At 38.3% G+C, this 25,488-nt stretch overlaps 1 protein-coding gene across 8 annotated transcripts in view; it reads left to right on the forward strand.

Moving 5' to 3' along the window:
* The window catches only part of LOC124554970 (CLIP-associating protein 1-A), a 250,544-nt gene that overhangs the window by 205,030 nt on the left and 20,026 nt on the right, over positions 1-25,488 (forward strand). For all 8 annotated transcript variants that reach the window (XM_047128704.1, XM_047128701.1, XM_047128703.1 and 5 more), the window contains 5 exons: positions 1,146-1,309; positions 1,811-2,123; positions 4,234-4,391; positions 11,395-11,581; positions 22,664-22,715. In XM_047128704.1, the coding sequence (XP_046984660.1) occupies positions 1,146-1,309; positions 1,811-2,123; positions 4,234-4,391; positions 11,395-11,581; positions 22,664-22,715 (874 nt within the window). The remainder of the gene's footprint in view (positions 1-1,145; positions 1,310-1,810; positions 2,124-4,233; positions 4,392-11,394; positions 11,582-22,663; positions 22,716-25,488) is intronic.

Here is a 25,488-nt window from a genome sequence, read left to right on the forward strand (position 1 = left end):
GAACTTAGCTGGAACCACTGTGTCACATTCTATGTGGGCATGATCACCAACTAGCTGTCTGTCTAATTGAATGGCCACTGCGAAACTGTGGTCTAGAGACAGCTGGACCACCTAGTTGCTGAGCATGCTGTCCAACACAATGTGCTTGACCTCAGCAACTGCTTTGCAGTCTCTGACTTGTGGATTCTTCCCACCAACACCAGCTTTTGTGAATAGCACACGTGAGAACTCTCCGTGCAACATATCCTCCGTCATGCCGTTGACCTTCACTAATCCCTTTCCCTGCACCTGTCTATCCTCTTCCCAGCTCCCACTCCAGCCCTGCACACACCTTACATCCTTGCAGAATGTCTGTATAGACCTTTCCCCTTCTCTACTCCCCCCCCCCCCCCCCCCCTTTTCAAGCACAATTTCCTGATGCGGCACCTAGTAGCCCACTATCCTGTCCCTACACGCTGCCACAGGCAGCACTAGCACCTTCCTCAATATGTAACGTGCTATCTCCCCCCCCCCCCCCTCCTCCACACACACACACACACACACACACACACACACACACACACACACACACACACACACTGCTCCGCACCTCTTTTGTACCCACAACTACCTACCACAACAAATATGCAATAAGGAAAACGTTGTTCCACCTTGGACGAACACAGTTTCTCTTGTCTTACTAGCCAAGCGTGTTTCGGAGAAGTTTTCCTATCTTCAGTTGGTTTTATTTATTATCTTATTATTACATATTTGTACTCACAAGTCTCTTTGGTATTTGTAGTACAGCTATGATTATTGCCTTCCGTTATGTCATTTTTTGTAGATCTTGTGTTTTCGTGCTTCTGCAGGATGTCTAACTGAAGATGGAGAAACTTCACTGAAACGTGGTAGTAAAACAAGAAAAAATTGTGTTTGCTGAAGGCAGAACCAAATTTCTCTCATTATATATTAGGAAGCAAGTGCATACAAAGAAAGAGATTCAACCACAAAATGATCACCACACACACTCCTTTGTCATTTATTTACTAGCTTATTGACTTTTTCTTATCACTCTGTTGACAGTTTTCATTTTATCAATTATTTGTTTCTGTTCTGCGTATAATCTTTTGTACTGATATTCTCAAACTGTGCTTTGAATTTTGCAGGTCTTCAGTATGTTTCTGGATACTCTAAATGAACTAATTCTAGCACATAAAGATGATTTACATGATTGGATATACATTCTGCTTACACGTCTCATGAATAAACTTGGTGGAGATTTGCTGGGTTCAATCCAAAATAAAATACACAAGTCATTATCTATTGTAAGGTAAGTGTTATATATTTTAAATTTGCAAAATGTGTGTTGAAGTAGGTATTCGGATTTGAGTTTTACATTACTACACAAATTAACAAATTCTGTTGATGTAAGACAATAGTAGCTTTCATAATTTTGCGCTTTCATATTCAGAGCCAGCTGGGGAATCTTAGCAGCAGAAAACAAGAAAGAGGTGCAACTATTCATTTGAATTATGAATGGGAGCTTTATATTGATGGTCCCCCCCCCCCCCCCCCCCCCCACCTGTAGCAGTACACATTTTTATTAAATGTTTTATCTGTGTTTTTAGTCATGCGTTCTCTCCCTCCATAATCCTCTACAACTATATTTAGTTTTAAAATTTTCCATTATAATATTTTTAAGATGCACATGCAACTTGCCAAAGTGGTGTGAAAGTTTTAAATCTCATTTGGCTGTGTGTGCTGCTGTTTTCTAAGTTTGCTTAATATTTCTAATAATATTGTTTTTATATTTTCTTGCTTTATCCTGCAGGGAATCATTTCCACTGGAACTCCAAATGAATGCAATTATAAGGTTCCTGGTTGATCAGACTCAAACACCCAATTCTAAAGTTAAAGTAGCTGTTCTTCAATACTTGGCCCAGCTTGCATCCTATATGGATGCCTCATCCTTTAACCCAGGTGCCCGAGAAGCAGCTGCAGCTTTAGCAAAAGTAATCAGTTGGACAAATGATCAGAAATCAGCTGAAATCAGAAAAGCCGCTCAGAACGCTCTAATTGCATTATTCAACCTGAATACACCTCAGGTGACAATGATTTTGTCATCACTGTCTCCAGATTACCAGGTAAGCATACATTATCAGGAAACACTTTCACTTATGCATTGTTTACTTATGTGTAGCTTGAAACTTCATGTAGATTAGCTTGTGTGGTAATTAATAGTGATAATGTTAAGATTTAGGACACTCGATGTTGAACTGATTATTACTGCAATTCTGTTCAAATTCTGCCTCTGTACGTATAGCATTATGACAAACATTTATACTTGATGCACACTATTTCTGCTATGCTGTGAGCTTTGTTTGACCTTTTTTTTCTCACTGAGATGACTATTTTTGTGAAAACCATCAGTGAACATTGTATTAACACATTGCCAGTATAATAATGTCATGTGACGAGGGCCTCCCGTCGGGTAGACTGTTCGCCTGGTGCAAGTCTTCCGAGTTGACGCCACTTCGGCGACTTGCGTGTCGATGCGGATGAAATAATGATGATGATTAGGACAACAGAACACCCAGTCCCTGAGCGGAGAAAACCTCCGACCCAGCCGGGAATTGAACCCGGACCCTTTGGATTGACATACTGTCGCGCTGACCGCTCAGCTACCGGGCGCGGACATTGCCAGTTATTGTACTTTCTGTAATTTTGTGTTGTATTAAACATCTTGATTCCTGTAGTGATACAAGCAACAATGTAGAAATCTTTTTTACCATTACATTTATATTTGGCAAGCCACAAATCATGCATGGCAGGTTTTACTTATCACTAGTATCACTTCTGCCTGCCCCACTTTGTTCACAATCAAATGTAATATGATGTGGGAGAAGAATGAGACCCCCACCACTTGTCTGTTACCTCCAGTAATTGTTTGTTCCTGACTCCAGTGGCAATGTTGAAGTCAAAGCTCAGCGTTCTGCTCTCCCGGCCTTTTTTGTCCGCTCTCCTGACCTTGGAGCCACTACTTCTCACTCCTGTAGCTCCTCAGTTGGTATCATGAAGCTGAGTGCTCCCCATTTCAGTCCTCATACTAAGGAAAAATCCCAGCAGTACCAGAAATTGAACCCAAGTTGTCCACATAGCAGCCAGAGCTATCGAGATAGACACCAGAGCAATATGATCAACACAGTTTATAGTGTTGTGAGAATTTTCTGGAAAAACACATTACACAAAATTATTTTGTTCTGTAGTTAAAGAGGTTCAGAAAGGTGTAGAAAAGTTTTTTATAAATTGCTGAGGTGAACAAGAAAGTAACGGACAGGATAAATTTTTTTATTTTTTTTTATTTGTGATTGGGGTGATTCAGTAGGGTAAGCTGTTGGTTGTAGTTTGTTGCTGCCGCACTCAGTCTTATTGTAGCATGGCAGCTATGAAATCTGTATATCTTTTATGGAGACAAGTTCCTTACTAAAGGCAGTAATCTCTAAGTTCATTACTCTTGATCAAACGCAGTCCTAAGAAATTAAACCAAAATTATGCCATCTATTACATAATGATATCACACATGTACACAATTTATACCTGAGAAGAACAGTGTTGTGTTTTATGCAAAACTTTAACATTTTTTGCTCGTCTCTCACTCTTTTGTTTCTTTTCATTTCCCCCTCCCTCCGCCAAATAATTGTATTTTTTCCCATTAAATAGTGAAATATTGCTGAAATGTTCAATCTAGTTTGTAATCAACTGTCCTTAACTGCCGTTGAATTCTATGTTCTACACTCCTGCCTGAAAATATAATACATATAAATTAAACAGTGGCCAGTATGTGCTTCAACAGTTGGTCAGTTTTGTATCCTCATGTTTCTGGCCTCACACCTTAATGAGGTCTTTGAACTTTGTTCGGATTAGAATACAGTGTGCAATTAAATGGTTTGCTAGTGTATCAGTTGTCATGTGAGTGAGCTATGAAGTAGTAGACAGTTCATTCAAGTCCATCACATGAAATGTGTAATAGAAGTAAAACTCCAGTCACTAACAGTATCATCACTGTTGTTATCAGTAGTAGTAGTACTTTTAGTTGTAGTGGTGGTGGTGGTTCTAGTTGTAGTTGGAGGAGGATAAAAAGAGTTGTAGAACTAGAGAGATGAAATTTGAATCATGTGAGAAATGTTAATGTAAGTACACTTTGACAATAGCAAAATCAAATGCAGGTTTATATGAAGTCATTTAATTGTACAGGAAACAGCAGCAAGCCTTGTAAATAGCCATGTAAGGCGCAGTAGCACGGGAAGTTCGCCCCCATCACCATCACCACATGTTCAGTCTCCAGCAACTCCACAGTCTAGGCCTTCTCTGGAGATGGATGAGGGAAGTCTCAATCCAGAAGAAGTGTACAGGTAACTAGAACCTCTTTTGTTGATATTTCTTTGTTCTGAGTCTATGAAGCCTTAATTATTATTTAATTATTCAAATCAGAAACAAAACCATACATGGTTATTACCATTAAAAACAAATGAAAGAATAACTGCTCTTTAATTTCACTCAGACTCACAAATAGTTCTTCTTCCATGCAAGGTGCAGGCCACAGTTGGTAATCCAGTAGATGCTCCAAGTTCTGTGGTAATTGCAAAAGGTAGAAAAGGAAAAAGATGGTGCATGGCTAGCCCACCATTCGTAGCTATAAATGCCTAATTTGGACTGAAAACATTGCCGGCCGGAGTGGCCTTGCAGTTCTAGGCGCTACAGTCTGGAACCGAGCGACCGCTACGGTCGCAGGTTCGAATCCTGCCTCGGGGCATGGATGTGTGTGCTGTCCTTGGGTTAGTTAGGTTTAATTAGTTCGAAGTTCTAGGCGACTGATGACAGAAGTTAAGTCGCATAGTGCTCAGAGCCATTTGATTGAAAACATTGTGTGTTGATTGACCTGTACCATGTAAAGCAGCTTGTGTGCTTTGCATTAGAAATGAACAAGATTTTGAGAAGTACTATGAGAGAACTACAGAAAAGTACACAATCTAGTGTGGTGGTAAATGACTGAAAAACCACTAAACTTTTGGCAAGAACTTTCAACAATACTTGCTTTTGATTTATTCCTTTATTTTCTCATTCATTTCAGTACTCCCTCTTCGTCTTTACTCCTCTTCATTGAGTTTCATTTTTAATGTGTGAATAATAACCACTGGTTTTGTTTCTTTTGTGATATTCATAGTGCTTAACAGAAATAAGCAAATTTTTCAATTTTACCTGTAGTCTTCAGAATATATTTTTATGATACTAGTAATAACAAATCTCTGTGGTGAGTGTCCATTGAGATGAAGCATTGTGTAAATTAAAACTGTTTTCTGGGCTAGAAATAAATTTCCACATTTCACATAATGCAGCACTACTACACAAGATGTTGCGTTTGTAACGTGCGCGTGGGGCACACAATACTCCTTAAAGCCTGTATTGTGGTAAGTTGACGGGCTTCACCTTATGAGAAAGGATTTTTGTATAGAAATTGACCGCGTGTACACCCACTCTGTAATAACAATGACACGTCAAGCAAGTCCGAAATGCAACTACACGTCAGGATGGACAAGAAACAACACAGAATATGCTACCAATTTGCTAATAATACGGTCGCCAGCCTAATTAGGCATTAACTGAGTTTCTTCCCTGTACAAGTTGATGTACGTTTATACAAAACAACACGTAATAACACTGCATAATATGGTAAATTTTAGAACCAGAAAATCTACTGAACTGATAATTTCACATTCTGTACTAGTATGGATAAACCATAAATACACAACATTACACTATAATGTTTACTACAAAACTTCGTAATGTCTATTGATCTGATTAAAATCGGGCATAGGTTCCCCTAGAAATAGCACTTCGGAAACACACACACAATGTCAATTTTGATAAAGGTAAAACACTGATAAATTTTGGTTTTTTAATATTGACTTTAACTTTACTGATCAAATCAGTTTAGAACACTTCAGAACACAAATGAATAAAAAAAAGGGGGGGGGGGACCCTGAAACTGTTATGAACTCTGTATGAAAAAAATTTAATTACTGAAATCATTGTGTGCTCAAAATTTCCACTACATGAGTTACTACTCTTTTTATCTTATTTCCTGCTCATTTAAATACCATTATATTTGTCTCGACATAATTAAACTTCATTACTAAACCAATTTCAAAATATCTTCCAACTTTGTCAGACCTTTGTTATCTATCTAATGGTTCATTAACAAGACAGTTCCTTAAACATCACTCTAACATAGCTAGGTCTGCAGGTAATTATTATTAACATAAACTTTAATTCTTCATTTTGGGACGCTCTGATTGCACAACATTTGGAAAGGACCCTGGCTAGGTTAGTTGTGAGGATAATTAAATGATAGGACAGTTCTGGTAAAATTTAAGTTGTTATTGAACAGTATGGAACAAAAGTAACACTGGTCCACACGAATACAGTACTAAAAGTTTCAACCTGTTCGTATCGATGCGGCGGTTGGCGGGCGGCGAGATGGCGAGGCACGGAGCACACATACAACCACAGCAATGGCTCGTGATGTATCGGCACTTTACTTCTTCATAGCGTCGCAATGCTTTTCCATTTAGTGCCTATGGAATTTTGCCATGCTGTATAGGCGTCGGAACGGCTTATCCGAGGCTCAATGAAACTGTGTCTTCCAGGAGAGCCTCCTCGATCCAGACCGGGTTTCTCAGACCAATGCCAAACTCCAACTACTACTGCTGAGCCCGTTATGCCGTGCAGCGCCCGTGTGCATTTTCCCGCGCTTGCCTGCCATCCACCTTTTACCGCTCCCTTACCAGCCGGGTATTCACCCGAGGTTTTGCATTCTACGTATCCTAATACATTGCCTACGTATGGACCAGACGCACAATTACAACTTTTAACATCTTACAACAGTTACAACATTTGTTACACTTCAATTCTATTACAATATTGCTTGAAATTTGACATAAACATTAATATTCACATCGAAAATTGTTTACAGTTTCTTTAACATAATGGCATGAAAAAAAAAGAAATGAAATCAGAACATCGATTACAGTCATCCCAATGTTGGTAAATATAATAGTTAGTCATTATGAAAGTTCTGTTTAAAGTATTACAGTATCTTTTAAATACATTTTGTGACAACCCAAAGAAGAATTGTAATTCTGCATTGCATGAATGTCCCTGAATCATAGAACTGATACAATCCGTCCAAAAGATATTGGGAAGCAGATCTGTCATTCAGCAGTTCTGTTGATGAATTAGGCACATTTTGCAAATTTTTGTGAGCAGAGGAAAAACATTATTTTAAAAATGAAGCATTCAGTAGCTATGTTTCAGCCCAAAGTGAAAATCAAACTATAATGGTGTACTCCGAGGTGACAGAAGTCATGGGATAGCGATATGCACATATATATACATGGCAGTAGTGTCAGGTCCACGAGGTACGGAGGTATGGCAGTAGTATTGGGTCCACAGGGTAGAAAAGGGCTGTGTATTGACAGAGGTGTCTTTTGCATCCGTATGATTTATGTGGAAATGTTTCTGAATGTGACTGTGGCCTCATGATGGGCATTGACAGACTTTGAACGCCAAATGGTAATTAGAGTTAGACGCCTGGGGCATTCCATTTTGGAAATCATTAGCAAATTCACTATTCAAAGATCCACAGTGTCAAGAGGGTGCTGAGCAGCAGTGTTTGCGTAGAGTTGTCAGTGCTGACAGACCAGCAACACTGCAAGAAATAACCACAGAAATCAATGTGGGACGTACGATGAACATATCCATTAAGACAGCACAACAAAATTTGGCGTTACTGGGCTAGGGCGGCAGACAACTGATTAGAGTGCCTTTGCTAGCAGCACGTCATCACAATCATCGTGTCTCCTGGGCTCGTGACCATTCCAGTTGGGCCCTAGATTATTGGAAAACAGTGGCCTGATTAGAAGAGTCTCAATTTCAGCTGATGAGAGCCGATTGTAGGGTTTGAGTGTGGCAGAGACCCAGCAAAGCTATGGACCTGGATTGTCAACAAGGCTCTACAAGGTTGCTTTGTAATGAGGTGAGCTATGCATACATGGAATGGACTGGGTCCTCCAGTCCAACTGAACCAATAATTGACAGGAAATGGTTGTGTTAGGAGACTATTTGCAGTCGCCCATGGGCTTGATGCTCCGAAACAACAATGAAATTTTCGTGGTTGACAATGCGCCATGACACCAGGCCACAGTTGTTTGCGCTTGGTTTGAAGAATAGTCTGGAAATTTTAGCGAATGATTCGGCCAACCGGATAGCCTGACATGAATCCCATTGAACATTTATGGAACATAATCAGGAAATCAGTTCATGCGCAGAATCCTGCAGTGGCGACACTTTCGCAATTATAAATGGCTATAGAGGCAGCATGGCTCAGTATTTCTGCAGGGGATTTCCAACATCCTGCAGGTCGAGTTGCTGCACTACACCAGGCAAAAAAAAAAATGCCCAATACGATATTAGGAAGTATCCCATTACTTTTGTCACCTCAGTTTAATATCAAGTTCCAGAGTTTTCAACTGGGTGAGCTTGTCAAAAAAGTGCTGGAAATAGCTGTATTTTTCCCAGATACATTTATATGTGTGATATTTACTAACTAATGTGCGTGGCACAAACTGATTGTTGTGATCATATCAGTGAAAACAAGTTTATTACTCTCTTTTTGTCACTATTCAAAAGATCCAATTTTTTACCGTGTGTTATCATTAGTATGAATATTGACAACCATATATTGAAATTTATTTCCTCTGTTGTGTCTTCAGTCTTCTTATGAAGCAGACGTGTTTTACCTTCTGTGTGGGATGTTTGTTACAGTTATTTACTGACGTGCATTGAGGTGGTTTTCCGCTCTTCCAGAGAATCTTTAAGTGTAGCTTTTGAAATCCCTAGATGGTTATGCAATGTCTACAGAACATTTTCCATAGAAAATGGAAGGTAGTACTTACATACATGCAGGAAGATAAGAGCTAAAACTAGCAGTGTTTCACAAGTGTTGACCATTTTGTATAGATTAACTAAAAAGAGAACCAGTTTGGCACAGGTGTCACTGCTCCGGAGTGTACATGTCCATGTGGAAATTTGTGTGTTCTTCATTGACTCAAACCACTGATGTGGGTGATTGACCCTGTAGGTTAGTTTCCACACATTTGCATCAGTTGGAAACGGCACACACTGGGGATACAATGGTTTGAAAGTACTATGTGTTGTGTTCCTACCGTGACTGAAAGCAGTTTTCATGGATATGGGCTGGACACTAATACTGGCAGTTACTAGAACCAGGAAGAACAGATAAGCAGTCAATATCATCCTTTTTAGACAGTGAGGTGACATCATTTAGTTCCAGTATGATGAACGTAGAGGATTTATGGGCAAAGTTTAAACGGATTGTAAATTACACTGTGGAGAAATGTGTGCTGAGTAAGTGGATTAAGCAAGCAAAAGACCCACCTTCATTTAGCAACGAAATTCAGAAAAGTCTGACGAAGCAAAGGCTATTGCACTCTTGATTCAAAAGAGGCCGTGCAAATGATGACAGGCAAAAGTTAGTAGAAATTTGTGCAGCTATAAAAAGATTGATGTGCGTGGCATACGAAGTCTACCACCTCCATACCTTAGCAAAAGATCTTGACGAGAACGCCAAAAATTCTGGTCCTGCATAAAATCATGTAGCAGATCTAAGGCTTCTATCTAGGCACTCATTGATAAGTCTGGTGTATTTATAGTGGATCTCTTGTTCGCACGAAGTCCCAAGTGGCTGGAATTTGTGCAAGTGACTCCTGTATATGAGAAGGGTAAAGAAACGTACTGAAAAACTTACAGACCAATATCCTTAACATCAGTGTGCTGCAGAATTCTTGAACATATTCTTATTTCAAATATAATAAATTTCCTCCAGACTGAAGAGATTTTGTCCACAAATCAGCATGGTTTTAGGAAGCATCCCTCATGAGAGCTCAGCTTGCCCTTTTCTCATGTGATATCCTGCAAACTATGGATGAAGGGCAACAAGCAGATTCCATAGTCCCAGATTTCTGAAAAGCATTTGACGCAGTGCACCACTATTTCTAGTTGGTGTGATAATAGCAGCTTGCTCTAAATGTAGAAAAATTTAAGTTAATGCAGATGAGTAGGAGAAACAAACCCTTAATGTTCTAATATAGCATAAGTAGTGTGCTACTTGACACAGTCACATCGATTAAATGTCTAGGCGCAGCGGTGCAAAGTGATGTAAAATGTAACGAGCGCATAAGGGCAGTAGTAGGAAAGGCGAGTGAGTGACTTGAATTTATTGGGAGAATTTTAGGAAAGTGTGGTTCACCTGTAAAAGAGACCACATATAGGACACAAGTGTGACTCCACAGAACAACCACAGAAATACAGAATTATAGTTTTGTTGATGGCCTCAGTTCTGTGAAAATGCTGGATAAAGAACGAGAAACTACATCACATGATTCTGGCATCAGTCAGATGTCGTGCGGTATGGAGAAATTAGAAGAACAAATGGAACTGCTTGAGTATTTGAGGTCCGCACCAGGTTGTATTAAAGGAAAACTTTGAAGCAATTCAAAGGCAAGCTGCTAGTTACCGGTAGGTTCGAACAACACTCAAGTATTATGGAAACACTTTGGGAACTCAAATGTGGGTACATGCAGGGAAGACAACATTGTTTTCAAGGAACACCATTGAGAAAATCTAGAGAACTGGTGTTGGAAGCAGACTGTAAAATGAGTTTACTGCCGCCAACATACACTGCATGCAAGGACCATGAAGAGAAGATGCAAGAAGTTAAGACTTGTGTGGAGTCATATAAATACTTGTTGTAGCACTCTGTTTGCTAGTGGAACAGAAAAGGAAGTGACTATTAGTGGTACAGGGAATCCTCTGTCAAGCACTGTTTGGTGGCTTGCCGAGTGCATATGTAGAGGTAGATGTAGAAGGCAAGTAAAATGTGTAGAATAAAGACTAAGGTGGTCTGTATGCCATGTATTAGATCTCTGTAAGAAACAAAGGAAAGTGGTTGAGGTGTTCACTTCACCTTCAGGAGTGGGCTTTGTGTTCCTATCCCACAAACTTGATTTGCATTTTTCATTGGTTTTTTAAATAATTGCAGATAAATGTCAGAATGGTTCCTTAAACAGTCCATGGCTACTTTCCTTTTCATCCTCTTCTAGCTGGTTTAGTATCCCTCTTGAACTCCAACCCTCCTACATGAGTGGTCTGCAAGTAACGATTTACATAAATAGCAGGTCAGTATGTAATTTTTTTTTAAAATCAATATACTGCAGGGTTTCTACCTTTCAAATTTATTTTCTAACTTTCTGTTAATTAGGAATCTTTGTTTTGCAGGTCACTCCACAGAACAACCACAGAAATACAGAATTATAGTTTTGATGGTGGCCTCAGTTCTGTGAAAATGCTGGATAAGGAACGAGAAACTACATCACACGATTCTGGCATCAGTCAGATGTCGTGCGGTATGGAGAAATTAGAAGAACAAATGGAACATCTTCTGTCAATTAGTAGAGAACCTACAGTAAGTATTTAATAACTAACTCAAAGTTCTGAGCTTTATTAGAGATATTGTTCGATGACTGGATGGATAAATAGAAAATTTGGTTCAGCCAGATTATTAGAACCAATGACACACAATACACAATGGAAACAAGAAATATCCCAGTCTGTGAAGCATATTGTGTGGAATAGCATACCTTATCAGGAAACTTTAAGATACAATTCCAGTTTGGTGTGTGAAATGACTTAAGCTGCACAGTTGTAGTCACTTTACTATCAAATGGGACTTCCGTTAGTAACTCAGTGGGATCCTTTCTGGTAGTGCAGGCGCACAGCAGCGACAACTCCCAGGGAGGCAGCTATTGCCCTGCAATTTTCCTGCTCAGCAAAGCAGTTCATTTGAAACAGCTGTGTGCAGTTGGAAGTACTGTCATTGCAGCTTGTCTTAGTCTGTGGCAGCTCAAAATGAATTATTCACAGCTCATTGAATTAGCATGAGAACATCCAGGATTGTTTATCTCCAAACACTGTGAATACAAACATAGTAGTAGTAGTAGTAGTAGTGTTAGTGTTAGTGCTTGGTGTTGTTGTAGTTGTGAATATGTGAGTACAGATCATTTCACTGAATTCCTTCGTGATGCACCTTTATTAGAGTTTTTTGTGGTTCCTACTTGGAACATATCCTACAATGAATCTGAAAACCTAAATCCCTGGGTGATGAGCTATTAACAGTCAAACTAGATTAGTATAACCAGTCCTAATATGGATTTTGATCTGCACTAAGAAACACTACTGCAGCCTACATATCACGAAGGCAGAACTGAAAATATCTTTAAAAACTATGGAGGAAAGACATCTGATGTCTCTTAAGACATACTCAGTATACACTGACGACACAAAACATTAGGATCACTGCCCACCATGAGACTGAATGACACCTGCTTGTGGTGTAGGCATGTGATACAGTAAGGAAAGTATATCAGTGGAGAGCAGAGGTGAAAGGGGAAGCATTTTAGTGACAATATTATCTGCAAATTGGGAAATCCACCAACATTAACGACTTTCACAGTGAAGTTCGTTGGCTGTTCATGTGCTGCTACCATGAGTATGTATGGAAGGTGGTTGAAGGATAGTGAAACCATGAGTAGGCGACAAGCCTCATCGCAGAACATAGAGGTTGGAGGCTTGCCCACTTTGTAAACCAGGGTAGACAGTGATACATGCAAATCTGACTACAGAGTACAATGCTTCTGTAGATATGTGTGTTTTGGAGCACACCTTTGATGACCCCATGTTGACTCAACGAGATCATCAAGTTTGAACCGTAGATCATTGCAAGTGTGTCAGCTGATTAGATGAATCACATTTCTCGTTACACCAGGTCAAAGGTTGTATTCTAGCATGCCACCGTCCAGGTGAACAGCTGCTCGAAATATGCAGTTGTCATAGTTGTATCATTTTTGTATATGAGCAGGCACGTGCGTGCGTGGCTGCTTACACACACACACACACACACACACACACACACACACACACACACACACACAAAAACCACTTTTATAAGAAAAAACTTGCATATATGTGTATGATACTTCCATGCCTTCTGTTTGATACCACATATCATGAGAAATGGGCCTGAATTATTATTGAATGCTAACAACCTCTCAGTTATGGTGGCCATCCTTTGCTGGCTTGATGGTATGCAAAAACAATGTTTTGACACGCATTTTATGGAAAAGAGGTGTTTTTCTATTGGGAACTTCATTTGGAGTGAATGGCTTTTTAAAAAGTGGCTACCAGCAAAAGACAGAGGACCATTGTATATTTGACAAAGAATATCGTTTACAGTGCCAGGTTAGAAATACCTTATTAATGTCCATATCAATTTCATTGACACTTCTTTTCAGACTGCAGGCAAAGAATATGTAGCAATTTCTAACATGCAGAAGAAAAAGTAAGAGCTTTAACGAATTTTTCCCTCTTTCCTGACCACAAATGAGCTGTGGTATTTGCAACATTTCTCTGATTTTGGCTCTCTAATGCTGCTAAGTGAAGGAAATTATTTCATTAAACATGTGTATAGGTAAAGCAATGTTTTGTGGTTTGACAGTGTGACCACTGATGTGAATAAAAATGTCATTAATAAAAAGAGCTTCTGCTATGACTCTTATGGTTGCAAAATAGTAATGGGATATTAGCAGTCACCTTTCAAAGAGATCAATCTAAAATGCTTGTAGACCTAATGTAACACTATGAAATACAACTACATAAATCAAGAGTACACTTGCAGTGGCATGCTATTGATTGCTGAGAGTGCAAGTTCCTAAGGGCAAGTTCCTTTATATGCAGTGATCCAATTCAGGTGTTTTATGGACAACTAATGTCAGTGTTTTAAGATGCCAGTCAATACCCCTCCTCATTTATATTTTCATGTACGTCTCAAATTTTCCATTGTCACAAACAACATGGAAAGGACCATTACTATCTGCCAACACCACCACTGCCAATTATCTGCATCCAGTGTGTTGCGTCTACTCAATCATGCAGTGCCTTCAGTAGATATGGGTGTAACTGCCTAAACAAGTGACTACAAGATATCTACTGCTGTGCTTCAATGAGTGTAATAAGTTAAACTTAATCCCTTGAAAATGAGCTTCCATATCACTGTTGGCTGCCAATTATCAGCATGACCTTCCTTGACATTACCCTTTTTTCCTGACTCTCAACAGTCGACTAGCATCTTTGAACAAATATGTTTGTTGTCACATGAAAGTTGATCTGTATCATTACATAAAATGTTAATCTTCAAGAAACAACAGTCTCAAAATATTTCCCCACCTCTGAAGAATTCCATTGCAATACTCAAAGGATTGTTATAACCAACTAGTTGCACTTCCATCATGGATGTACTCCACTTAGATTTTCATATAGCCACAAAACCATTTTTGTGCAAGAATATTGTTCTTTTATACTCTAAATTATTTCTTTTAACACTGTCCCAAATATTTATAGTTCCTTCTGAAATATCCATCGTTTATTACATCAGATGCAGTACTTAGATGCATTTGAATATTAAAAAATACTTTTTCTGTTCTGTAAAAACATTCATATTTTTCGTAATATTTAAGAAAAACAAATTCATTATATGATATGGAAGAGGTCTTAATAGAAATTCTCCTCAGTTACTTGAGTCTGAAACAAAAGTTAGGCTAAAGTAACGCTTTTTTTGGAAATAATTGTTGTATTTACAAATGATTGCTTTGTTTACTTATAAGTAGAAGGTTTTGAAGTTGACACCAGTTTTCCACATTTGCCTATGCTAGAGTATCATATTAACATTAATTTTTTCCTTACAAGGGTAGTTAGTTCACACAATCACAACGAGATGTCTGTACTCTGGGTAGAAATCTGTGATGTGGCGTCTCTTTGTTGTTGTTCCCATGTAGTAAAATGTGAGGATAGAAAAAACAAAATTTTGATTTGTTATTAAGTACTTCGTAAAGGAAGGTATGAAAGCAAAGTAAATTCATGCCAATTTTCAGAACACACAGGGAGACTGCGCATCTTAATTTTCAACTATTGCCAAGTGAAGAAATGAGTTTAAGTTTGGTCAAGACAGCTTAGATGATGATGATCCACTGTTTCAGATGTGCCACCGTTTCAGAAGTTACAGCAATAGTGCGTAGAATGCTTATGGAGGATCATCGATTGAAAGTGCAAGAAATTGCTGAAGCTTTAAGGATGTTATCTGAATGGGCACATCACATTTTAACAGTGGAATTGGATATATGAAAATGATCCGCTGGACGAGTGCCTTGGCTCATAATGCAGGTTCAGAAATGTATTAGAATGAAAATGTCTAAATGTTGTTTGACCCTGTTCATAGCACTACTAAACCCCAGAGACGAGACAACCATCAAAGCAGTAGAGACTTGTTGATTCACCACCACCGAAGAAAGCAAAAGCAATACAGTTGGGTGGTACGGTCATGTTGTCAGTTTTCTAGGATCCAAAAGGGATTCTGCTGATAGTTTATTTTCCAACTGGTCAAACAATTATGGAACAGTATTATGCTGACCTGGACTAACTACAGCAAAATATCCATGAGAGAAGTCCAGGTTTGGCAAGGAAGAACATCATCTTTCATCAACACAAGTACCATTGAAATGGCAAAAATACACAAACTAAAATACAAATTGCTGCTAAACCCACCTTATTTGCTGGATTTGGCTCCGTCAGTCTTCTTCTCTTCCTCAAGCTGAAAACTTTCCTCAGTGGACAGACATTCTCTTCAAACAAAGGACTGACAGTTGAAGTTGATGGATATTTTGCAGAGCTGAGATCAAGGCACTGACTGTTGCTGGGTCAAGTACAGTAGTGTAAACAGAGACTATATTGAAAAATAAAAAAGTGAGATAAGTCATTTCTTTCAATCCCATTCCAAGAACTTTTCAAGCTACCCTTGTATTTCAAGTTTTTGGAGTACCAGTCAAAAAATTTGTAAACCTCAGGAGACATCACACTAATGCCATGTAACACTGTCTCTAACCATCATATGAGCTGGAATCTAAAATTTTCGGGACTATTGTCACCATCTGGAAAGTAGAAGAGTAGATCTTTGCCCCACTAGGTGGCTAGAGCTGCGTATCTGATGCGTCAGTGTGCAGGGTGGCATTCAGCTGGGAGGATGTGTTGCATGTCCAAGTGATTTCCGTAATACTCTGTGTTGGGTGTGTAATGATTATACAATGGATCCGCGAACAGAACAGCACGTGTGTATCAAATTCTGTGCGAATCTCAGGAAAAGTGCTTCGGAGACCCTTGGAATGATTCAACAAGTGTTTGGGGGACAGAGCATGAGCCGTACGCACGTGTTTGAGTGGCATACTCTGTTCAGGGACAGCTGTACAGACGTCGAAGATGATGCTCACACTGGAAGGCCCATTAGTCGCACAATGCCAGACATTGTTGCCAAACTTCAACAACTGGTTTGTGCGGATCGATGTCGAACCATTCAAGACTTTGTGAATGAAGTGGGTATTGGTTATGGGACATGTAAACGAATGTTGACTGATGAATTGGGTATGCATCATGTCGCCACAAAATTTGTGCCAAAGATTTTGACTGCTGATCAGAAGGCACAGTGTGCTGAAGTGTGCACGGACCTTTGTCAGACCGCATCTGATGATCCAACCTATTTGTCACGGGCTATCACTAGTGACAACAGCTGGATTTACAGTTACGACCCAAAGACAAAGCAACAATTGCCCCAGTGGAAGAGCCTGGGCTCTCCAAGACTCAAAAAAGCAAGACAGGTGAAGAGCAAAGTGAAGAGCATGATCATCGTTTTCTTTGATACCAAGGGAACTGAACACAAAGAATTCGTCCAATCCAACCAAACAGTGAATTCCTTGTACTACTGTGATGTTTTGCGATTGCTCCGTGAAAATGTGCGGCGATAGTGGCCCGAACTTTGGTGTCAAGGGAACTGACTCCTGCATCATGACAACGCACCCTGTCGTGCATCCTTGTTCACCAGGACCTTTTCGGCAAAAAACGACATGGCGGCACTGCCCTATCCACCGTACTCGCCTGATTTGGCATGACTTTGCGCGCTATTCCCAAAACTGAAACTCAAGTTGAAAGGCCGTCGGTTCGACACTCTAGAGAGGATTCAAGAAGCATCGCTGGCAGTGATAAACACCCTCAAAGAACAGAACTTCCAGAAAACGTTTGACCAGTGGCAGAATTACTGGGATTGGTGTGTACGTGCTGATGGAAACTACTTCGAAGGTGGTGGTGACCATTATTCCAAAGGTAAGGTTTTCAACAGATGGCAGCACCAGACCCGAAATTTTGGATAGCACCTCGTAATAACCTTAGTTTATCAAGGAAGACAAAGCACTAGTTTGTCAAGGAAGAGGATCTACGAACTTCTTCAGGTGTGTCTGCTAAAGCAAACTCATTGACGACTAGGTGCCATGGAGATACAGAATTGTGTAGATGTTGATTGCTACATTTTGCCTGTTGTTCAGAATAGTCCCAACATTTCTATTGGATTGCAATTAGACTAGTTGGGGTGCAGTAATATGCATGAGTGTTCATCGAACCAGGAATGTTTGCAAGCAACCCTGGGAACACAGTTGTTGTCATTTTGGAAGATGGAAGTGTTCACAGCATGACATCACGAAGACAGGGTAACACTTGGCCACCGAGAGTATTGAAGTAAACATCCTGGTTCATGTTCGAGGTAACATGAAGGAGAGGTGAGCTCCACGGAACCAGTCTACATACTGATGATTAAAACAACAAACAACATAAGTGCAAAAAATTAATTTTCTTACATTCGTTCATAAAAATCTATTAGTGAATACGCGCTATTTTATTAATTACATACACATTGAATAGAAAATCAATATAATGAAAGTTATGATGTGCGCGCGCACACACACACACACACACACACACACACACACACACACACACACACACACTCTAATTACAATGGAACATTAACAACAAAGCAATAAGTCTATTATACTTTTTAATTAGGCATGGAGTGTGGGTAGCAGAAATCCCTGTCTCTTCATCCTGATGTCAATTTCCATAGGAAGGCACGAGTCGTGCAGGTGTAGGAAAAAAGGAAATTTAGTACAACTGTGAATACAAAATTTATACTGTTCCAAGAAAACAATGTTCAGCATTTGCACTAAGCTGACCCACACTCCATGCCTAATTAAAAAGTATAATAGACTTATTGCTTTGTTGTTAATGTTCCATTGTAATTAGCGGTGTCAACCAATTCTGCAGATTTTCTTCGTGAATCTGGCAATGCGATTTAGTATGGTTCACCATCACACCTTCCCAGATACTTTATTCCAACTGCTGCAGTGGCTCAAAACTTGGATACTATATGTCCGGAAATGTTTAACCAATAGACACATCACTTTATATAAATGATTTGACACACAATTAGGCACGATTTTAAATTTTTATTTCTGGGCATCGAAAACACTTCCACACTCTTGGCTTCCTTCCTTCTGCTTCCTTTTCACCACTGCACTCGCCACTTGGTGCTCCAAGGTCACGGATGAATATTTGAAAATTGACTATGAACGAAATACTGTTCTGTGTGAGTGTTACAGTCATTTACAGTTTTACATAGTATCATATTCTAATTTCTATTTAATACTTATTAATAACATTTGTTTAAGTAGGTCTAAAGAAAGTAATGTTTTTTCCGTCATGACAATATCGATATTTTTCTATACACAGTTTCATCAAAAAATTTTAATTTTTCATAGTTACATTACTTTCAGTACAGTTGTTATGTTATACATGCATTTAAAGGAGTAACCGTTGACTTGGATTTCAGCATTTCTTCTCTGTATAGTTTTGAGCAGAGCTGGGAGCAATTATCAAACAGTAAGCTTTTAGGTTTCCCCACATTTACAAAAAATACGTACTCAACGTGTCTCTTCCCATTATTTTCTCATAGCATGCGCTTCTGTACTGTAACATCATTCCGGAAATTCCGACTTGCTTTTACAGCTTGTTCTTTATCAGAAGGTTTCTTCCTCCTCCTAACCTCTACGTCTTCAACAGCTTTTTATCTCTGCTGAACACATGCTGTCTCTTTAATTTAATTTTCTACAACATTGACTTGTGTTACTAATTTTTGTTGTGAGCTACTGTAACCTTTGCAAACATATCTTAATGTAAAGCTGCTCCGTCTGCACTGAATACACATTCCTCCTCTTTTTTTCCCTAGTATCTAGTTTGCTATCACTAGTAGTTGGCTTCTTTATTCACGTTGTGACATAACAACACTAATAATTCTTTCAGTTTGTGTGTCTTTTTCTTGAAATGTTTCTCTTCTATTAAAAATCGGTCTGAATTTTACACATCTTCATCATTTTGAATCCACATTGATACTGTATTGTATTTTCAGGCAAAGCTGTTTCCCTACCACTTGATATGTACTCCTCCTCACTGTCACTAATATCCACTAATTATAGGCTTCTTTATTCATATGTTGCAAAGGGATTATAAATTCATCATCACTACTGTTACGTCATCATTACTACTAATTGAATTGCACTTGTCATTGTGTACGTCTGCTTTTACCTACAAGTAGGCAAAATCTTTATCGGACATTTGAGGCGTAAATTATAACCTCAAAAAATAATTCGTTCGAGTGAAAAGAGTGGCGTATCCTATGCAACTGTAGTGGATCTTTTTTGTTTTGTGGCAGAAGGACATTAGCTGTCTACAAATTATTATTACTGTTTACTGGCATTTTTACGCCAGTAGACCGGTGATTCTGTTACATGAAGTGGTTTGCAAACGTGGTGTGTGTGTGTGTGTGTGTGTGTGTGTGTGTGTGTGTGTGTTTTTCTGCTTTCATTGATTTATGTATTCAGAGTATCTTATTCTAAACTTTGTTTGTCTTTCACATGTATGCTTAATGATACTCATTGAAGGTTAATTGACGTATGTCTGCACAACTTCCAACAGTGTTTGTAACTTCACTTTTCAGTCATCACAGATCATGTTGAATATGTACCAGAATGTTTTTCCCTTCATCTCAAATATTCGTAAAACTTGTTTGGTAATTCCAGTAACTGAGGACGAAGTGTAAAGTACTCACCACTTTCTTTTTAATACATGTATAGCTCATTCACATGCCTTTGGCATCCTTTTAATAGCTAAAACCACATGGTAGCACTTATCTCCAAGCACAGAGGTTTTTAACCTAGGAGGTTAAAGTATAACCTACTTCATAAATAGAATAGATTCTAATCTAACCTAACCTTCTTGATCCTGTCAAAAACTGACGAAGAAGATTGGATGCACTGTGACCAAGCAGTCGGCCAACGTTATTGGGCGATCTCTGTCGATGGCCTATGATGACCGTTGTCAATACTGCTGTGAACGTACTGCTGTCAGAAATCGTCCTCCCCCATTTCACCACTCATGCTTCTCCTGTGTTCTCACTACCACATGGTGTGTGCACATTTCCCTCAATCCCCACCACACCAGAACTGGTCTGTTCATGATTAAGAGCATGAGCAGGTACAAGTGCTCGTACTCAAAATGAGTGAGTGTCTTATCCTCTGATACTTTGTTACACATTTGTGAGTTTTTACTCTTCAGTAATTCATTAATTGATTCAACTTACTCCTTGCTAATTGATTATATGTGACATAATCATCAGAGAATGCCTGCTTTCTAAAGCCTTGCGCACTTGTCTGTTCCAATAAAATTTTGATTCAACTTGCCAACTGTTGACAGGAAATAATTAGTAAATAGGTTACACAACACTACATTCTGCCCTGCTACTTCGGTAACTACGGGTCTTACAGTTTTAATTCCATTCCGAGACCTGTCTGTTCTCTTCATATAATACATTATTTTAGCATGTTCAATTATATTCTTAAGTAATTTACAGTTTTGCCTGTAATAATGTTCTGTAAATGGGCTGTGACTGTCTGTATTACGATATAGCTCCCATTTTCTCTCTCTCTGTGTAATAATGCCATTGCTTGTCCAAACTTATTACTTATTAGTTCTGTATTTCTGCTTACAATTTCTGAATGAAAAAGACCTAAATAATGCTGAAGTAAAGAATGTGCAAACTTCATATGAAGCTGCAATGTAGGTGTTTATTTTCTTTGGCTGTGTTGCATTACTGTATTTCTGCCAGGAACTTTTCTGTTAAACAATGTGATTTTTAAGTCATACACTATAATTCATGCAATTTGCACAATAATGCAGCTCTTTCCATTGTCCTTAAATATAAAATTTGATGCTTTACAACTTTCATTCTATTGAAGCTTTTCTGTATACTGCGTTAAATTATGAAATAGGACAAAACTTTTATAAAGAAATGAGATACCCCCCCACCCGCCCCCAAAAGCCCATATGTTTCCTGTACTACCAAGCCTAATTTGATGTATCAGTGACTGATTCACTTCAGTATTTGATGAGCTAAATTTGCTATAAAATTAACTGTGTGGGGTGCAGAGTCTTTGAATAACTCCAAAACTTTCTAAATAGCCCAAAATATTTGCCCAGCTTTCTGTAAAGTATTACCAGCTACTGAGTTTCCTTTTGTGACGAAATTGTAATTCCAAACTGTTTGGAATTGTCACTGATTAATCTACATCTTTATTTAACTGGTTTCTCAGTGATTTTTTAAGAGTTGGCCATAATACTTAACCTTCAAATTCCTTATTCATTGTTTCATTAAAAATAATGTTTACAGCGGTCCGTAGAACATAGAAATTGAACCAATAAGTTGTAACTTCACATTTGAGTGTGATTTGCGTTTACACAGTGATTCTCAATATGCTACTGTGTGGAGGGAGCCAAAAACACTTTCGTATTAATTCAAGTCTGAAAAGTATCAGTATGGAGATGCAGGATTTTTGGTTTATGGTGGTACCCCCCTTGAATCCTGCTCACTCATGTGCAGAAACATGACTGCTCAGAAGTGGTGGTGTAGATCATTGTATTCAACAGTTTCCACAAGAATGACATGAAAGACGCGTTTTCCAAAGTAATGATGTCTGTAGACAGGTAGACGCCAAAAAATTTCTTAATTAGCCAATGCTTGGAGCAGCATAGTAACTGATTGCTGTTGTGGTCAACGATACGGTCATGCATAATAACTTTTAATTATTGTGTTTGCTGATATTTTTGGGGGTTTCTTTTGTTGTCATTTGAGATTTTCATTGTATTCATCAATTGTATGTGTGTAATACACATGCAATTTCAAATAAGCCAAGCAACAGATGATATCATTTTTCATTAATTGTGTGATTCCCATTTTTCATTTAATTTAAAATGGACATTGTATCTTAACCACAAATGACACATCAGATAGGAATATTAGACTCATTTGAGCATAAATTATGTTAACAAGAGGTAGATGAAAATTCGCTTCACTGTACTGCAGTTTTTAACCATTTTGAGTAGGTGCATATAAGGAGTAATTTATTAATATCAATCTACAACACATTGTTCAAATTTTTTGGTAAAAGAACACATATACAGTAGTTGAACATTAACTTATTATTGCTGTTTCCATTTTCTGTTGCAGAATTTGGATGGCCAAGATTCAGATCAAGATTACAAGAATATGCCATCGGCAGGTTTGTCACTTTAAAATAATTTCCATATACATGCTAAGTAAAACGTAATTTTACAGACGTAGTAAAATCTTGAATTTCTATTGTAACAAATGATATTGCATTTGTTTTACGTGGGAATTCTGTGTAAAGCTGAAAGCAGTGTATGTGGCTTCATTCACAACTTCAATATTTTTACTTTTTTAATCAGTTTGGAAAGAGTTTACTTGGGTGTAATGCTGATAATTCATCCCCATCTGTTACTGTATTCTCTGATTCTATAAAGTCTGCTTACATCACAAATTCATGAACCTTAGAAGGAACCCACTCAGGTATGTAGACTGGGCATTTTAGAACTTCATACAAAAGTATTATTATTCATGCTCTGCAATGATCTAATTGTAAGTGGCACAAGTGTCCAGGTAAAGTTTCTAAGGCATTTAGAGATAAGATTGACAGTTTCATCATAGATGCTTTGATTTGAAGATCAGTCAGTCTTCATTTTGACCCCAAATAAAGGTGAGGTTTCTTGTATGCTTTATAAATGTGTATAAGAAAGTAAGGGAATTCAGAAATGCATTGCAGTGGAAAGGAACCAGAATTAGCCACAAAATAATTTGCAAAACAATTGTGATTTAGACTGGAGATTATATTGATTTGATTTGCACAGGGAACGAGAAAAACAGCTCACTACATTTTGCACCAGAAATGAGTTTATTGTGCAGTTTCTCTCCCTGCCATTCCCTCGAAGTGCAGTAGGAGACCAGTTACCATAGCGGCTGTCACTAAAATAGACATCTCAAGGTCATCTCACCGTCCTACAGCATTGCCAGTTAGTGATAATTTCAAATCCTACCCAGCTGCTACGAAAGAAAATAAATAAATAAAAACTGATGTTAAAATAAGTTTTGAACAAAAGTATTTCTTTCCTTCAAGCTGCGGAAGAAAACAGAATCACTGACATGTGTGAACAGAAAATAATGTATGAACATTCTCAAACTTTACAGATGCACGTGGTACATATTTTATCTTGAAAACGTGAAAGTATTCAGAGATTAAAATAGAACACTGTAACAGGTGTGAAACTGTTCAGCCCATGTAACGAAAAATGTCGTCGGTGATGAATTTGTGTTCTGTTAGACCTAGTAGAAACTTACAGTCAGAAAGTTGTTAAGAAAACTGTGAAATTAATTTTGGTAACATTTGTGACATTATTATTGTATCGTGTCACATAAGAATGCATTTTATTATGAGACACTCCATACGCGACAGCACGCAAGTACACGTACACCATCAACAGGATTTTAGTTCCGACAGGTCACCTTAATACAACCGAAAACATTCCCTACCTCCCAAAAAATTTGTATTTGCAGATTGTACTTCTTCTTTACTGCACCAATCACCTAAATTGCCGATATATGCTGTACAAAAATAATTGTAGATACTTTCAGGCCAATATTTCCATTGAAAACGAGCAAAATATATTTTTGCGTATGATTTTGTGAGACCCAAATTTTACTGCAGTATACTACAAGACTATTACCCTCAGCACACAGTAAGTGTATTTTACACAAAATTTTGCTTTTGCTGCTGCAATGTCTCTACATTCAATTAAAAATTTTTGGCCATCATTGTACTTTCTGAACCAAAAACAGAGAGAGAGGAGGCGACAAAGAACAGAGGTCTCCGAGACAGAATAATTTAATTTTTTCAAAAAGACCACTCTGTATTTTTCTAGCTGTCAGATTCTCTCGTCTGTTGTAGTATTAAAGTACAGTTCTACGCACTTAACATTTTGTCTAAATTTTGGAATTGTGTAGTTTCCATTTTCATTTACATGCTCATATCTAGAGATTCTGCCATCTTTACTACACTGTTAATATGGGATACTGTCAATTTGGAATTATCACAAGGTTTTGTTGCCATTTTATGAACTTGCACAAAATTTATATTATTCCTGGCTACTTCACTATTGGCCAGCCCAATGAAAAACCTTCAGTACGTTTGATATGACAACCTTGTCCTTCACGCACATTGACTTGTGTAGCCCCTTGCTACTGCATTACACTCAGCAATAAAACATGAGTGACTACACCGTTGTATGGAAGACAAAAAAAAAAAAAAAAAACAGTGGAAGAAAATTTCTGAAGTGTAAGATAGAGGACAATGCAATAAGATGAAATACAAATGTGAACAAATTCGATACATGTTTTGTGAAAAACTGTCATTGTTAATGAATGCAATACTGAGAATCTTATTTTTAATGGCGAGTAAGCTAATTGTGACCACTTCTTACAGATTTATCGCATATCTAAGAGAGAAATTCATTCACAATCACCTGCTATAACGAAAATTAATTGCGGAAAAAATTTAAATCAAGTAAGCTCTTTATGTAGCCTACAGTTACCTAAATTGGAGCATCTTTTGATTCTGTATCTTCAAATTCACTGTCACTTGTTTCTGCCAGGCGTTTATCTTCATAGGTTCCCCTATGCTGACTCTTAACCCATGGCTCACAAAATCAGCTTCTTGCACTGCTTCCGGATGTTTTCTGTGCCTCACCCAGTCATGCTGAGTAACTTTGTAGAGAGCGTCATGTGTTAGATGGCTAACAGCAGCAAGTATGACAGTAGTGTGTGTGTGTGTGTGTCCAACCACTTCTTGTTTAACCTGGAACTATATCGGCTCAATAGGGTTATATTAGCAGTGATAGTGGCAAGCATACCATTTGGTGTCCCATTTCATTTGCCAGTTGATCAAATTCAAATGTCTTTCTTGGACCTAGGATTTCTTTTAC

The sequence above is a fragment of the Schistocerca americana genome, chromosome X (assembly GCF_021461395.2).
Source record: "Schistocerca americana isolate TAMUIC-IGC-003095 chromosome X, iqSchAmer2.1, whole genome shotgun sequence".
NCBI classification, from domain to species: Eukaryota; Metazoa; Arthropoda; class Insecta; order Orthoptera; family Acrididae; genus Schistocerca; species Schistocerca americana.